Source organism: Tupaia chinensis, unplaced genomic scaffold, assembly GCF_000334495.1.
Source record: "Tupaia chinensis unplaced genomic scaffold, TupChi_1.0 Scaffold144899_1, whole genome shotgun sequence".
In the NCBI taxonomy this organism is placed as follows: domain Eukaryota; kingdom Metazoa; phylum Chordata; class Mammalia; order Scandentia; family Tupaiidae; genus Tupaia; species Tupaia belangeri.
In genome coordinates this window covers 2,204,656-2,221,115 of record NW_006204759.1, presented here as the reverse complement: position 1 = coordinate 2,221,115, position 16,460 = coordinate 2,204,656, and the positions used below count along the sequence as shown (strand labels likewise).

The 16,460-nt window shown below is 43.0% G+C and overlaps 1 protein-coding gene across 6 annotated transcripts in view; it reads left to right on the top strand.

The window, feature by feature from the left end:
• Positions 1–16,460, top strand: part of SMG6 (SMG6 nonsense mediated mRNA decay factor) — a 310,391-nt gene that overhangs the window by 133,251 nt on the left and 160,680 nt on the right. For 5 of the 6 annotated variants that reach the window (XM_006167566.3, XM_027767920.1, XM_027767919.1 and 2 more), the window contains one exon: positions 13,486–13,602. The exons of the other annotated variant lie outside the window; for it this stretch is intronic. In XM_006167566.3, coding sequence (XP_006167628.1) covers positions 13,486–13,602 — 117 coding nt within the window. The remainder of the gene's footprint in view (positions 1–13,485; positions 13,603–16,460) is intronic. 6 annotated transcript variants of the gene reach the window in all.

Below are 16,460 nucleotides of genomic sequence, written 5' to 3'. Positions count from 1 at the left end.
TTATGAAGAAGTGCTGAGGCTCATGTTTTAAGTGGCTTTTCCCCTGAATGCCCTTGCTTGAAGAATGCACGTATCTTTGGTTTGAGATTTATACCTTTACTTATTTTTCAAAAAGCAAGAACATGTTTAAACAACTCATTTAGCTTCACCGCTGTTCCCTTTTTTTTTTTTTTTTGGCTACACAATGGTGTGAAAGTGATGCACATTGGGTAGAAATCTCCTAGGATATACACAGTGCTGGCCAATGGGAGGCAGCTACCCGTAGTTCCCAGCCAGTGAGGATCACAAAGGTAAACCACCAGGCCCCTGCAAGTGCTCTGTGTTGCCTGGCTTTTTCTGTGTATTTTAACTTTTTAAGAAACTGCTGAACTGTTTCCCAAAGTGATTATATCATTTTACATTCTCAAAATAGTGTTTAAAAATTTCAGTTTATCCTAATCTTCATCAGCACTAATTATTGTCTATCTTTTTTATTTTAGCCATTCTACTGAATGTGAATTTGTATTTGTGGTTTCAGTTTGCATTTCCCCGATGATTAGTGATGTTGAGTATCTTTGTATGTAATAGTTATTTGCCATGTTTCATCTTCTTAAGTTGAAAGAGGTGGTTAAGGTGCTGAACTCCCATGTGATTGACAGTGGTTCGAATCTCAGACCTGGTGACTTAAAACTCAAATCAGGTGCTTGTGCATGTGTGGAGGAAAATGGAGGAGAAGGAATTGTGTGTCTCTTCCCCCTCCCTCCGACGTGATTTCTCGCTTTCTGTTTCTCCCTCTGTGTCTCTCTGGTGAGTACATGCACCCTATAGCAAAAATCTCTTTTTTAAAAAATGTTCTTTAGGGACCAGCAGTTAGTGTAATGGCTATGTCGCTGGACTCCCATGTAGTTGACCACGGTTCAAGTCCTGGACCCGGTGGCTTAAACCATGCCGGGCGCTTGTGCGTACATGCCCAAGATCCTGAGAGGAGAATGGAGGAACGGGATTGCAGTGTGGCCATCCCCTCTAGGGGTGATTTCTCGCTTTCTGTCTCTCTGTCTGTCCGGCGAGCGCATGTGCCCTATAAAAAAAAAAAAAAAAAAAAGTCCTTTAAATACGCTAGTTATGAGTCCCGTGTCAGATATGTGTTTTATGATATTTTTTAATGAGAAAAAAATGTCTAGGGATTGTTTTTTCACTGTAATCTTTTGAAAGCAAATCATTTTTGTCTTGATTAAATTTCCTCCCCTACTTTTTTTTTAAAGTTTCATCATTATTTACAGATAAAGAGAGTACCGTAGCAGCTGGGAACAGTGGCATGCACCTCTCTCAGCTATTTGGGAAACTGAGGCAGGAGGAATTTGAGCCTAACCTGGGTAGTCTTACTTCTTGAAAAACTTTTAAAAGAAAAAAATTTTTATTTAAAAAAAAATAGTTATGAGTCAGCAGGTGGCATTGTTGTTAAGCCACTTCGAGTCCCAGACCTGGCGGCTTGATAATCATGCCAGGTGTGTGTGTGTATACATGCCAAAAATCCTAAGAGGAGAATGGAAGAGGAGGGATTGCAGCTTGGCCATTCCCCTCCCCTCCCAGTTGGGAGGGGTGATGTGTGCGATGATTTCTCACTCTCTCTCTGTCTTTCTCTGGCAAATGCACACACCCAATGGGGAGAAAAACGGTACAACTGATGCTGCCAATTAAAAATAAGATCTTATTATCCATCTGATCAGTGGTCAAAGCAGCACTGGAAATAGCAGTTTCATTTATGAAGAAGTGCTGAGGCTCATGTTTTAAGTGGCTTTTCCCCTGAATGCCCTTGCTTGAAGAATGCACGTATCTTTGGTTTGAGATTTATACCTTTACTTATTTTTCAAAAAGCAAGAACATGTTTAAACAACTCATTTAGCTTCTCCAATTTGTTCTTCTTGTCATCTTTCTTCACTTTCTCATCAGCTTCACTTTGTGCTTCTTGACATGGGTTTTACTGATCTGATGAGTCATAGCCTTGATGATGAGATTCTCTTGCTTTACTCCTTATTCTTTAGCCAGAAGTCTATCTTCCATGAACTTCTCTTCTTTCTTTTTTCTTAAATTTCTTTTGGTAGCCTCTGGCAGTTTCTTGCTTGTATCAGATAAGGAGTCACACAGCTGGACATCTCTAGCATCTCAGGCCAGGTGTCACGAGATGAGAACAGGGGCCTACAGTGTCTGGATATGGTAATGAGCTACTCTTAAATAAGAAAGTGTTCCCATGGGCTGACTTCATAGCTCAGTGGTTAAGCAGGCTGGGGCCCACATGACCGATTGCAGTTCAATTCCCAGCCCTGATAGCTTGAAAAACACACAGGTATGTGTGCCCTAAATCCTGACAGGGTGGAGAAATGGAAAAGAAGGGATCATACGCCATTGGGGAGTATTCTCTCTCTCTCTCTCTCTCTCTCTCTCTCTCTCTCTAGCAAGCACATGTGCTCTCTGAAATTTAAAAAAAGGAAGAGGAGGAGACAAAAGAATTAAATATATCCAGAATGTCTAAGTAGCCCTTTTCTGTGTAAAAAAAAAAAAAAAAGGTTCTGGAATTCTATGTCAGGTATTTTGGGGGATTTTGTTTGTTTATTAGTTTGTTTTTAATATTTTGTTTTGAAATAATTATAGATTCAGAGCCAGCCAGTGGCTTGGTGGTTAAGGTAGCTGGATTCCATATAGCCGATTGCATGGTTTGAGTCCTTGGATCCAGCAGCATGAAAAATAGGCCAGGTGTGAGTATGTGTGCACCCAAAATCCCAGGAGGAGAATGGAGAAAGGATTATGGCATGGCCATTCCTCCTCTGCCCCCAAGAAAAGTTAACTCACTCACTCTCACACTCTCTCTCTCTCTCTCTCTCTCTCTCTGACTGGCACATGTGCCCTACAGCAAGTTATAAAAGAAATATAGGCTCACAGGACTTCGTTTAACTATTATACAGGCCCACCACTGTAGTGTATGCTTGTTGATGCTGCTCCTTGGCAGTCTGAGGCAGTATGAGGTGCTTGGGCTTGATTTCCAGTGCATTCTAAAAGCTGGAGGCAGTGATGTACACCTATAGTCTTAGCTGCATAAGAGGCTGAGGCAGGATGATTGCGACAGAGCCAGACTGTCTGCAAAAAATAACAGAAAAAGTAAAATACGTAGAAGAGCTCCTATGCACTATTCACCTCTCCTTCCCCAATGTCAGCATCTCGTATAGCTTTAGTGCATATCAACATCATGAAATTGACATTGTTACCATATATTTTTCAGAATTCACTAGTAATATTTGTGTGTGTGTGAGAGAGAGAGATTCTATGTGTGTGAGAGAGAGAGATTCTATGTCATTATATAAAACATATAACCTCATATAACTATTACCACAATTGAGGAACGGTACTGTGCTTTTACAAGGCTTCCTCATGCTTCTCCTTTAGAACCGTTCATACCTTCTTTTACTCACATCCTAATCCCTGGCAACACTAATCTGTTTTCCATTTCTATAATTCTATTATTTCAAGAATATTATATAAGTGGGGAACCAGCAATTGGCGTAATGGCTATGTCGCTGGACTCCCACGTAGTCGACCGCAGTTCGCGTCCCGGACCTGGTGGCTTAAAACTCACGCTGGGCGCATGTACGTGCGTGCCCAAGATCCCGAGAGGAGAATGGAGGAGAAGGGATTGCGGCGTGACCATCCCCCCTGGGGGGTGATTTCTCACTTTCTGTCTCTATGTCTCTCTCTGTCTGTCTGGTGAGCGCACGCGCCCTATAGCAAAAATCTCAAAAAAAAAAAAAAAAGAATATTATATAAGTGGATTACACAGTATATTACTTTTTGGTATTGACTTTTTCTGAAGCATAAATCTAACTTTTTTCACCTATTGGTTGTTTGATCCTTTTTATTGCTGAGTACTAGTCCATCATGTGTATGTTCTACAGTTTCTTTAGCCATTCAGCTGTGGAAGGATATTTGTTTCTAGTTTGGGGCTACTGTGAATAATGCTGCTATCAACGCTTATGTACAGATTTTTATACAAATGTAGGGTTTCATTTGTTTAGGATAAAGCCCAAGAATTCACCTGCTGAGTCCTATCATAAATGTGTTTTTAGGTTTTTTTTTTTTCTTAAAATTTATTTATTTATTTAATTTGACCAGAGTGGGACAGAGTAAGAGAGAGAGAGAAAGTGAGAAAGCATGCCACGAGGTCCAGGACTCGAACCATGGTTGTCCATGTGGAAGTCCAGCGCCTTTAATAATCATGCCACCTGTGGGCACTGTTTTTAGTTTGTTTTTTTTTTTAATTTTTTAGAGAGGTTTTCGCTATAGGGTGCGTGCGCTCGCCAGACAGACAGAGAGAGACATAGAGACAGAAAGCGAGAAATCACCCCCCAGAGGGGATGGTCACGCCGCAATCCCTTCTCCTCCATTCTCCTCTCGGGATCTTGGGCACACACGCACACGTGCCCGGCGTGAGTTTTAAGCCACCGGGACTGGGACGCGAACCACGGTCGACTATGTGGGAGTCCAGCGACATAGCCATTACGCTAACTGCTGGTTCCCTGTTTTCAGTTTTTAGATGAAACTGCCGAACTGTTTTCTAGATTGACTGTACCATTTTACATTCCCTTCATCAATGCATGCATGATCTTTTTTTGTTTTTGTTTTTTTTAACTTTATTTGAAAATCAGCAGTTAGTTCTCATCCACATTGACTGTTTATAGATTTTTCTTTTTTTTTTCTTTTTTTGGAGAGGTTTTTGCCATAGGGCGTGTGTGCTCACCAGACCGACAGAAAGAGATAGAGAAACAGACAGCAAGAAATCACCCCCCAGGGGTATGGCCACGCCACAATCCCTTCTCCTCCATTCTCCTCTCGGGATCTTGGGCATGCACGCACACGCGCCCGGCATGAGTTTTAAGCCACCGGATCCGGGACACGAACCGCAGTCGACTACATGGGAGTGCAGCAACATATCCATTACACTAACTGCTGGTCCCGCTGTTTATAGATTTTTTAAAGTGGTAGCAGGTACATAGGTCACCAGAGTGTAGAGCTTGTTGGGTGAATCTTCATCCTTGTTTCGTTTTCTAGACAACCACACACAGATTCTATATGGGACATTCCTTATTCCTTTGGCCCAGATAGCTTTGTTGAGCCTGGTGTCAATGCACACATCTGGAGTCCCCATCTCTTTCATGGCAAATTTCTAGATTTTTTGAATGCCCGAGGAGCACGTTTCTTGAAGCCCATGGCACGGATATGCTTGTGAATGTTAATGGTGTATTCCTGGATCACCACCTCATTGATGGCAGAACAGCCCTTCTTGCCACCCTTCATTGCGGGAGCCATTCTGCCTGGCCTAAGGTGGAAAGCCATAATCTAATTTCTCTCCATTCTTAACATTTGGTGGTATTACTGTTTCTTTTAACCGTTCTGATAGATGTGTATTGATGTCTCAGTGAGGGTTTAATTTTCATGTCCATAATGACTAATACTATTAAACATCTTTCCGTATGCTTTTTCCCCATCTGTATAGTCTCTGTAGTGAAATGTCTGTTCATGTCTTTTGTCTGTTTATTTTGAAAATTTTTGTTTGTTTTCTTAAGTTGTGAGAGCTGTTATTTTAGTTATTTGTTTAGTTTTTTCTATAGGGCATTTGTGCTTGCCAGAAAGAGATACGGTGTGGATAGAGAGAGAGAGAAAGTAACTGAGAAACCACCCCCAGAGGGATTGGCCACACCACAATTTCTTCTCCTCTGCCCTCCTCTCAGGATTTTGGGCACACATGCACACAAGCCCTGGCATGTTTTTCAAGCTGCTGGGCCTAAGACTCAAACCACTGTTCGCCATGTGGGATATAGCCACCTTAACCATTACATCACCTGCTGGTCCATGAGAATATCTTTATAGTCTAGATACTAAGTCCTTTGACAAATACATAGATTGGAAATATTTATTCCTGGTCTATAATTTGCCCTTATATCCTCTTTAAAGGGTCTTTTTTGTAGGGCAGTAGTTTTAAATTTTTATGAGCCCAGCATATCAGTTTTTTCTTTTATTATATTTTAACATTGTCTTAGAACTCTTCACTTAGTCCAAGGTCCTGAAGATTTTCTTCTTTTTCCTAAAAGTTTTATGGTTTTGTGCTTTGCATGTATCTTGAGCTCTCTTAAGGTAATTGTCATAGGAGGTTTTTTTGTTTGTTTGTTGATGTCTAATTGCTTCAGCACCATTTGTTCCTTTGGCTTAACATCAGGATAAATTGTTCCTCCCACTTCATTCTCCTCCTTGAAAATTATTTTAGCTATTTTTGATCCTTTACCTTTTCAATATAAACATTAGAATAAACTATCTTTGTCTACAAAAAACCTTCCTTAGATTGTGATAGCATTAAGCCTGTTTGTCTATTAGAGGAAAATTGATTTTCAATGTTAAGTCTTCCAGTCCATGAACTTGGTAGTCTCTCCAGTTATTTAGGTTGTCTTTGATTTCTTTCATCAGCATTTTGTAATTTTTCAGCATAAAGATTCTTTACATTTTTTTAGACTTATATTTCAGTGTTTGTTTGTTTGTTTGTTTGTTTGTTTCTTTTCTTTCTTTTTTTTTTTTTACATTATTATAAATGCTATTGTGTTTTTAGTTCTGGTTTCCACATAGTTATTGTTAGGTTTGATTTGGGAGTGGTGGCAGAGTCAGAGGCGGCAAGGGTGAAAATACCAGAGTCAGGCCATGGGGTTTAATAAAACAAATATAATTTATTCTGCAAAAGCTCTCGGGTGAGGTCCTTCGGCCTGGTCAGAGGCTGAGGGTGTCATGCCCAGGGTGGGTGCTGCTCATTCTTAAAGGGCTGTTGTCCAATAGGTGATCACCACAGGTCCTTGTCTGGCCAATAAAGTTCCCTGTTTCTGTTCAACTTCGGTGGGCGCTCCAAATGCTGATGGGCAAGAAAATCCATTGATGATGGCGGGCCAAATGCGGAAAACAGGAAAGTTCCTGCTGGCTGGAATGTTTCCTCCATATTTCTTTTCCCTTCCCCCAGACCTTACAGTTAGCATTTTTAGAACTTTTTGTGCAGAACTGTGGTTGAGGTAATCTGAGGTTTTTGGTTCATAACAGAGAAGAGCACTTAGAGTGTGAAACTCCAGTCTAGGTATTTAAGAACTGGACATAGAAACAGTATGGACACAAGAGCAGACAAGACTTGGATTCAATTTACAGCTCTGGCATTTACTAGCTTTGTGTCCTTGGACAAGTCTTTAGCTTTTCTGAGCCTATTTACTCCAATGTCAGAAAGGGAGAGTACCTCCTGTGCAAATCTTGTAAAACTTTGAGTTAATGTATGTAAATACTCTGTGCCTAACACAGGTGTCAGTATATTTTAGTAATTACTTCTGGCCACAGTGGAGTCATGTCATTCATTATTAGGATCTAAGAGTGAGAGAGGCAAGGGCACCTGCTGTTATGAGTAGCAAACATTTCTCAAACCTCTTCAGGGTTTTCAGGAAATTTTCAAGGATGTAAAGTCTTGGCATAAACTCTTGCCCTCAAGGAGCATATAATTTTGCTGGAAAAACTTATGTATGTAAAAATTCCAGGACAAGATATTGCTTGTTAAGTTCCAAATACATGGGGCAGACAGGAAGTGTATCAAAGAACTTTCTTTGTAGGTTTTGTTTGCCCTTTCCTACCCTGTTCATCGAGGTGACTTCTGGCCGTTGATGACAGACCATGTGGGGGTGGGAGAGGGTGTGTACAAATTTAGGGGAAGGGAGTCATGTGGGAGTATGTAATTAATTTTTATACTTTCCCCAGTAAACCATCGACCCTTTTTATGATGTCATAAGGGATTCCTTAATTTTGCAGCTGCTTCCTGATTACGTCAGAGAGGAGCCTCTCACCCCACAGCCTGGAGCTGCACTCATACTAGAACTGGAAACAAATTAAGTGCTGAATATCTAATGGCTTCCACAGGGAGAGCTGGATCAGACTTCCCAGGCCTCCTTGTACAAGGTCTTCCTCAAGTATTTCTGACCCCCTGAAGTGTCTTTGTTCTGGAAAGACAGGACTTGGCCCAGAGCCAGGTGGGCGGGAGCCTGGGGACTCCTTGATACCTCTCTCCCTCCAGGTGTTCTGCAATCTTTAGTTTCTGCCCTTTTTTTGGATCTCATTTGGTGGGTGTTACCCTTCTTGAGTTCTCAGTATTCTCTGGAACTTGCTGTTCCAGCAGTCTTCATTGCTTCCCTCCTCTCTTCCCACCCGTATCTTCACCTTCTATGATTTTCTTCCTGTAGCATTTCTATATATGTGCACTCCTTTCTGTTTCCTCTTCCATCTCTTTTATAAGGGAGATACTACACTTACATGGCATTATAAAGTTTACGAAGTACTCTACGTATCATTTCTCTTCATTTAAACAGGTTTGTGCTTGTTTAGCTTCCCAACTGGTCTCCCTCCTTTTTGCCTTTTTCCAGCTACCTAATCCATCCTAAATGCTTTCACTAGATTATAAAATACTACTTATTAAAACACTCACCATTGCTTTATTCAGAAACCTAGAGTGAGTGCCCTTTTCAGTTGTAGTTACTGGGACCAGCAGATGGTGTAATGGTTACATCACTGGACTCCCACGTAGTCAACTGTGGTTCGAGTCCCGGATGCAGCAGCTTAAACCTCACAGTGGGCACATGTGCGTGCGTGCCCAAGATCCCAAGAGGAAAATGGAAGAGTAGGGATTGCAGTGTGGCCATCCTCCCGGGGGCGGGGGGGATTTCTCACTTTCTAGCTCTCTTTTTACAGTGAGCACACGTGCCTATAGCAAAAATCTCTTTTAAAAAAAATTGTAATTATTTGGGTATGTCTTTCTGTCATCCTCATTAGATCATCCTTATTAGGTCATCATCTTCTCAGGGAAAGAATTCTGTTTTCCTTTATATCCTCCACAGTAGGACACCCAAATAAATACTTTTGGAATTCATGGGAGAGGTCACTTTGTTAATAGGTTTCCTTTGCCCACACATATTTCCACTTTCATAAGAGCTCTAGAAGGAGCCAGAGTTGTACAATTCTGGAAAATCCAACGAGAGCAGCAGGTATGACAGTGAGGGTGCCCTGGAGGAAACACTGCTTTCCATGTTCCTTGATGTTATCCTGGCTGAGACCTGTTAAGGAATATGTCATGACTTGCCTTATACCCAGTCAGCCTGTGTTTTGTATGAATAATGTACTTGAGTATATTGGTGCCTGATTCTTCTGACTCATTCATTCTGCTCCTCAGAAAATGTAATGATGCCTTGAGGGCATGGTCATCTCTGCTTTTGTTCTGAGATTTTGTTCTTGTCTGGCCCCTATACAGTGCCTGTCTCCTTCTCCACCTCCTCTTCAGCCAGCAGCTGCCACATGGAACTCTGTGGCTCAAGCAGCAGCAGTCAGAAGATGCTCTCACTGCCCACTTCCTGTAGACAAAGAGGCTAGGGTGGGCTGCTCAGGAACGGTGCCAACCCTGTGTCTGATGGGTGACTGACTCATGAGAAAGGCAGCCTTGTGTCTGAAAGATAAGAGCCAACAGATCACCTCCAGGTGGTGTTAGTTTGGAGGTGACTGACCATTTATTTCCTCTCTTCAACAGGAGATGGTGGGGAGGGAATCAGTGAATAAGTTGTCTGGCCTTCATTTTTCTCCAACTATAGTGAAATAGCTAAGCAGATAGTTGGTTCTCACTGCTAGAATGGCTGATGGACCCCAGTGCCCTCTTAATCCCTCTACTGATGTCAAGGTATCATACTTATGTGTCCTCCATCCTGTGTCTTCTCTTGAATACTTTGCTCATCCTCTTGCCAGGCAGCTGCTGTGTGCACTGAAGGAACTCTGCTCCATTGCTGCCAGATTTTCCTATGACCAGCCAAAACCCATTCCATAGTTTTTTCCAGTTCTCTCCCTGATGAAAACTTGGTACCCTGTCCCAGGAGTTGATCAGAAGTGGTATTCTGAACCACTGTCTTTTGGCTGGGCTTAAGGGTCCAAGCAGGTGGGTCTGCCTCCCCTCCCCTCCTCTTCCCTCTCCACCCCTGCTGCCTCACTCCCATTTCCTGCAGGAGGATGCTTTGCCATCCTGGAGCCGTCAGGCACAGCTTTGCTTTGGCAGCACCATCGCTCACACACTGGTGGGAGAGGGGACGTGTTTATCACTTTTCCTGGAGATTATCTGTTTAAGCACTTCTCTGACAGTTACAATAACAAGGGCAGTGTGTTGTGTTTCCCAGCAGAAGGACACTTGCTGTTGAAAGATGTATAGCACTAATTAGAAATACATAACATCCGGCCACATGGCAGCCTTCTCCCGGCCGCTCCATTTCCTGATTTCATACAACTTTGACGACAGTTGGTTTATGTTTTCCATGAATATGTTCTCAGAAAAATGAGAAAATCTCCCTGTTAAATAGGAATGAGACTATTTCAGCCTGAGTAGGTATTTGGCCACAGGAGTACTGGGAGCTATGATCCCTTGCCTTCATGTAGGAAGGACAGAACCAAGCTCAGACCTCAGGTGACTTCTGGGTAAGAAATATTTCCATCGTACTTCCTTAGCCAAAATCGTCTACCTACACTCTTGAGATAGCCTGCTTTTGGAAAGAAGGGGAAAGGCTATTTCACAATGTTAATGAGTTCCTCAGCTCGTGTCAGGCTCTTGCCACCTGACACAAAGCCAGAGGAACCCAGGCAAATACCAAGGCAAACAATGCCTTTTCCTCCTCCACCCCACATTGCTCCTTGGCCTGGTCCAGCCCAGCTCTAGGGATATGTATGGGTATTTGTCAGATTATGGAAAATAGGTAGACTCTGGGAGTATAGATGTGAAGATTCTGAAGGGGTGACATCTTGTGGTTTCCAGCCTGTAGAAGCCTTCTTGAGGTGAAGCACATCCCCTCACGATACCATGTGTTTAATTCATTTCTCCTTTGAGGCCCTGGGCCCAAGTTGTTGTGGTTACTTGGGTAAATACTGATTTTCTTCACCCTATTGGAAGGTCTTAAGGTTGCAGAGACCAGTTTTTATTTCAGTTGTGTTCACTGTAGTACCTAGCACTGGGCCTAGCATAGTATAGATGCTCAATATGTGCTCGTGGTACCATGCGCCATGGTGAGAGACAGGCGTTTCAGAACGTGCTCGGATAGCATGCCAGTCAGAGGCTGACTGCTCTCATGCCCTAGAGAGCTTGTAATATCTCTACCTGCTCAATTAGGGGAAAGCAGCTTACTGGTTTCTGCCTGCCAGTCAGTTGGGCCAGACACTCAAGCATGCAGGGTTCTCGGGCCTTTCCTCTGAAAGGGTAGAGAGGTGATGGGGTTAACGTGACGTAATCATGACTAAGCGCAGGACCTGAAGCTGTCTTCTAGCTGCTACTCTGAGAGGTAGTTGAGCCCTTCCAGACTTACCCCAAAGAGGCCCCAGTTGTTGTTACCCTGCCAGGTCCCTATACCTTATGATAGGAGGCTTTAACAAAGAAGCCAATCTCAGCTCTCCAGAGGCCATAGATACTATCATTCTTAAGCAATTTATTCTTCCTCTTGAGCTCTAGCCCCTTGCCTTGAACTCTGAGTCTAGCCTGAGATTGCCATTTTAAAATAATTGTCCTCTGCCTCATCTAATCCTTATCCAGGCTAGTGACAGGGTCTTATGGTAGCTTTGTGCTTCTCAAAATACCAATCTGTTGAAGCTGAAATATCGCCCTCCCTCCATTCTGGATTCAGGTAACTTCTGTCTAAGCTGCCTCATCGATGAGATGTTTACTCAGGTGTGTCTGCTACCAGGCTGTGGCCTCCAGTATTCCAGCTTCCTCTGTATGGGACCTATTCCTTCATTTGGGGCTGTGTTGCTGATCACAGGCAGGCTGCTGGCAGTGCTCAGCTGGAGGTATTGACAGTGCTGCTGCCTATGTTCGGGGGAAGGTAGAGGAAGAAACTGGCAGCTTTTCTTGAGACAGCCTGCACTTCTTCCCTTTCCTTGCTTTTGATCTTGTCTATTCTTGCAGTCTATCTAACAGAGATTTAGGACCTCATCAGAAGAAGAATGAGAGTAGTAATCTATCATAATCACATGGATTGTTGCCACTTCCTTAACTGCCTGGCACAATTGAGTTGGAAAGTTAGTGACATTTGGGGCCAGTGAGCATCTTGAAAGATGGCAGGAAAGTTACAGTAAGGAACTGCTACACTGATGCTGAATTGATGCTCTTCATATGTTGGGCCCCTCTGAGCAAATAGCCCGCTCCTTACTCCAGGATTTTCAGCAATGGTCTAGGGCTGACTTTGTACAGTCAGTCATACTCGTTCCTCTCCAAAGACTGTTGGGAATAACTGGCTGTGTGGCATCTCCTGGAGTAACGACTTCAGTTAGGTCTCATCAACAAGACTAGTGAACCCATGAGAGAGGACTCGCCCTTGGATATTGGGGTTATAACGTAGGCAGGGACAGAGATCAAACATGTAGGCATTCATCCTTTTAACACTTACAGTTTTGAGCGCTCTCCTGTGTTACAGAGGAATTAACAGATTAGATGCTAACAGAGTTTATGAGCCCAGCCCCTGACTCCTTCCTGTGAGTATTGGGTATGTCCTCCTCTGACAGGGCAGATCTAACTGCTGCCTGTATTTGTCACCAGTTCCTTTTAAGTCCAGATGAAGTGGCTGTTGAGGAGGGCCATTGACAAAGAACAGGTACAGGAAGGGAACTGGAAGTTTGTTACATGCCCCCACCAAAGGATAACCGCCCACCAACAAGGTGGCTCCTCCACAGTGACCTGCAGCCAGAAGGAGGTTAGTCATGCTGAAAAAGTGAAGGAAAGAAGGTGCTCATAGGGGAGCCTCATTTAGTTTTTAGTCCTAAAATTTAACCCTAAGAATTTATGAAAATAAAAGCTAACCCTGATTAAGTGCTTATTATGTGCCAAGCACTGTTCTATATAAAATTTACTCATTCACTGGAAGTAGGTTATTTCTTTCATGTGTGTTCTCTTAGAAGGAGGGACATAGAGGAAGTTGGAATGGAACTCAAGTTGGTGATTCAAAAAGATAATATTTAAATTTGGAATTTTCTGATCTTTGTGGATACTTGTGCTCCTGCTAGGTGTACAGTAGAGGCTGAGTTAATTAAACCTGAGTTCTTGTTGCTGGAGCTTTACATTATCAGTAGTCAACTAAAAGCAGAGACCCTGCAACTCTGGCTCACCGCCCACCTTGAGGATAACTGGTCCTGGAGAAGTAATGTGATGAGAATTTACACATGTGATCCTTAGAATGTTATTGAGTGCTTATCCATATGCCAGGCATTAGGGTAAGTGCTTCACATGCTTTGTCCTATTTATTTATCCTTAAAAGTACCCTTTGAGACAGGATAAGGAAACAGAGCTTGGTAACATGGCCAAGAATGTGTTACCTCATAAGGTAGGGAAGCGTAGCCCTTGGCCCCCAGGGTACTGATGGAGTTTCATTTGCCTCTCCTCAGACTGCTTCTCAGAGGAGTGTCGCTCTGTGATACAGGAGCAAGCTGCAGCCCTGGGCTTGGCCATGTTCTCCCTCCTGGTGCAGCGCTGCACCTGCTTGCTTAAGGAGTCTGCCAAAGGTAAGCAGGAGGGCCCCCGGTCGGTAGCCTGTCCAGACAGACCTCAGAATACCATGCTGCCATCTCAGTATCTTCTTTCTATGCCCTCTGGTCTTCTTTTGTCCACCTAAGAGATGGGTCCCATTTTTGTAACCCGATTACCTCTAAGGCCCTTTTCTCCTTGTGGAACTTTCTTCCATCTTTTTTCTTTTAGTAGTTCAGATTTTCCCTGTCCCTATAAACTGTGGTATATTTTTGCATCTAAAATAGAAACCAAAAAAATTAGTTTCCATTTTTATTCATAATTAATTTTCTCTACTTTGTATCTGTGTCTCTTTTTTATTAAAAAAAAAAAGATGATTATTTTGTGATTATTATTTATTTTTAGTACTAGTTTTTAATTTGACCAGAGAGAGGGAAAGTGAGAAAGCAAGCCACCAGGCCCAGGACTTGAACCACAGTCGGCCATGTGAGAGTCTAGTACCTCAACCACCATACCACCTCCTGGCCCCCTCTGTCTCTCTCTTTGTCTGTTATCTGGTTGGTTCTAAAACCACTACAGCCTAGCCACCTTGGCAGGTTCACTGGACCAGAGTAGATGCTGTTTTTAGTCCTTGGGTGGAAGTAGTGTCCCATATCCTTTAAGGCTGTCCTTCACTGCTGTGTCAATATAAGGTAGAGCTGAAGGTTACATCTTTCTGTCAGATTCTGTTAGGTCATCAGGAAAGTCATTACGTATTTTTCTATGCAAAAATGCATCATGGCTTTTCCAACTACCTAGTATTTCAGCATTGGTAGTGAGGCCCCTATATCTTCCTTTGCCATACCAGCCTTTGTGAATTCCTCTAGCCTCTGAGGCTGCCTTTTTTCCAGGGGCCAAGTGACAGCCTTTTATTTATTTATTTTTTAAATTTTATTTATTTATTTAGTTAGTTAGTTAGTTTTTGCCATGGGACATGAGGGCTCACTGGAGAAAGAGAGAAGGAAAATGATAAATTCCTCCCCCCACCCCCCGAGAGAGTGGTCTTACTACAATCCCTTCTCCTCTATCTCCTCTCGGAATATTGGGTACGCATGCACACTTACTCAGTGTGATTTTGAAGCCACCAGGTCTAGGATTTGAACTGTGGTCTGCCATGTGGGGAGTTTAGCACCTTAACCACTACATCACCTGCTGGCCCAACAGTTTCTTGTGTGTGTGTGTGTGTGTGTGTGTGTGTGTGTGTGTGTTTGAGCAATTTTTGCTATGAGGCACATACGCTCGGCCAGAGAGATAGAAAACAAGAAAGCACTCTGGGAGGATAACCACTCTCAAACCTTTCTTCTCCATTTTCCTCTCGGGTTTTTGGGCACGCATATATACACACACCCAGCATGAGTTTCAAGCAGTCAGATCTGGGACGCAAACCATAGTCAGCCAAGTCCAGCACCCTAACCAGTACACCAGCTGTTGGTCCCCAGCTTTTTATTTTAAAACAGTTTTAGGGCCAGCCCTATTGCCCAGTGATTAAGGGGGCTGGATCCCACATGGCTGAATATAGTTTGAAACCCAGCCCTGGCAGTTTAAAACATACCAGGCATGTATATCGGGGCCCAAAATCCTGATAGAATGGAGAAGTAGAAAAGGATTTGCAGGGGCCAGAAGGTGGCGTGGTTAAGGGCACCAGACTCCCACGTGGCTGACCATGGTTCTAGTCCCAGACTTGGAGGCTTGTTTTCTCACTTTCTCCTCTCGTTCACACTCTCGCTCTCACTCTGTCCGTCTCTGATCAAATTAAAAATAAATAAATAGTTAAATAATTCTTTGGGGGAAAAAAAGAAAGGGATTTGCAGTGTCACAATATCCCATTAAAAAATGCTTTCTTTCTCTCTCTCTCTCTGTCTCTCTGTCTCTCTGCCAAGCACATGCATCTTCTGATAATTAAAAATGTTTATTGGGGGCTGCCAGGTGGTGTGGTGGTTAAAGGCGCTGGATTCCCATATGCCTGACTATAGTTCAAGTCCCGGACCTGGTGGCTTGCTTTCTAACTTTCTTTCTCTCTGTCCCTTTCTGGTCAAATTAAAATAAACAAATGAATAAAGTTACATGAAAAAAATATTTTTTTTAATGTTTTTTCTCAGGACCATCAAGGACGTAATGATTGTAGCACTGGACTCCTACATAGTCGACCATGATTCGAGTCCTAGACCAGGCAGCTTAAAACTCAGACTGGGCATGTGTGTGTGTATGCCCAAAATCCCAAGAGGAGAAGGGATCGTCGCATGGCCATCCTCCCTGCAGGGTGATTTCTCACTTTCTCTCTCTCTCCAGCCAGCTCACACACTCTATAGAAAAAATATCTCAGGACCAGCAGTTAGCATAATGGCTATGTCGCTGGACTCCCATGTAGTCAACCACAGTTCGCGTCTCGGACCCGGTGGCTTAAAACTCACGCTGGATGCCTGTGCGTGTGTGCCCAAGATCCCGAGAGGAGAATGGAGGAGAAGGGATTGCTGCGTGGCCATCCTCCCTGGAGGGTGATTTCTCGCTTTCTGTCTGTCTGTCTCTCTCTGTCTGTCTGGCGAGCGCACGTGCCCTATAGCAAAAACCTCTTAAAAAAAAAAGAAAAAAATATCTCAAAAAAAATTTTTTTTTCAAGTTCACAAAACAGTTGCAAGAATAGTGAAAAGAACTCTGTACACCCTTCACCCAGATTCCTAATTTACCATTTTACTATCTGGCTCTAAATTTGCTTCTCTCAATCTCATACACACACACACACACACACACACACACACACACACACACAGTCTTAAGCTTATTATTTTCATCTGAACTATTTAATTTTTTTAAGAGAGTTTTTTTTTTTTTTTTTTTTTTTTTTTTTTTTTTTATGGGG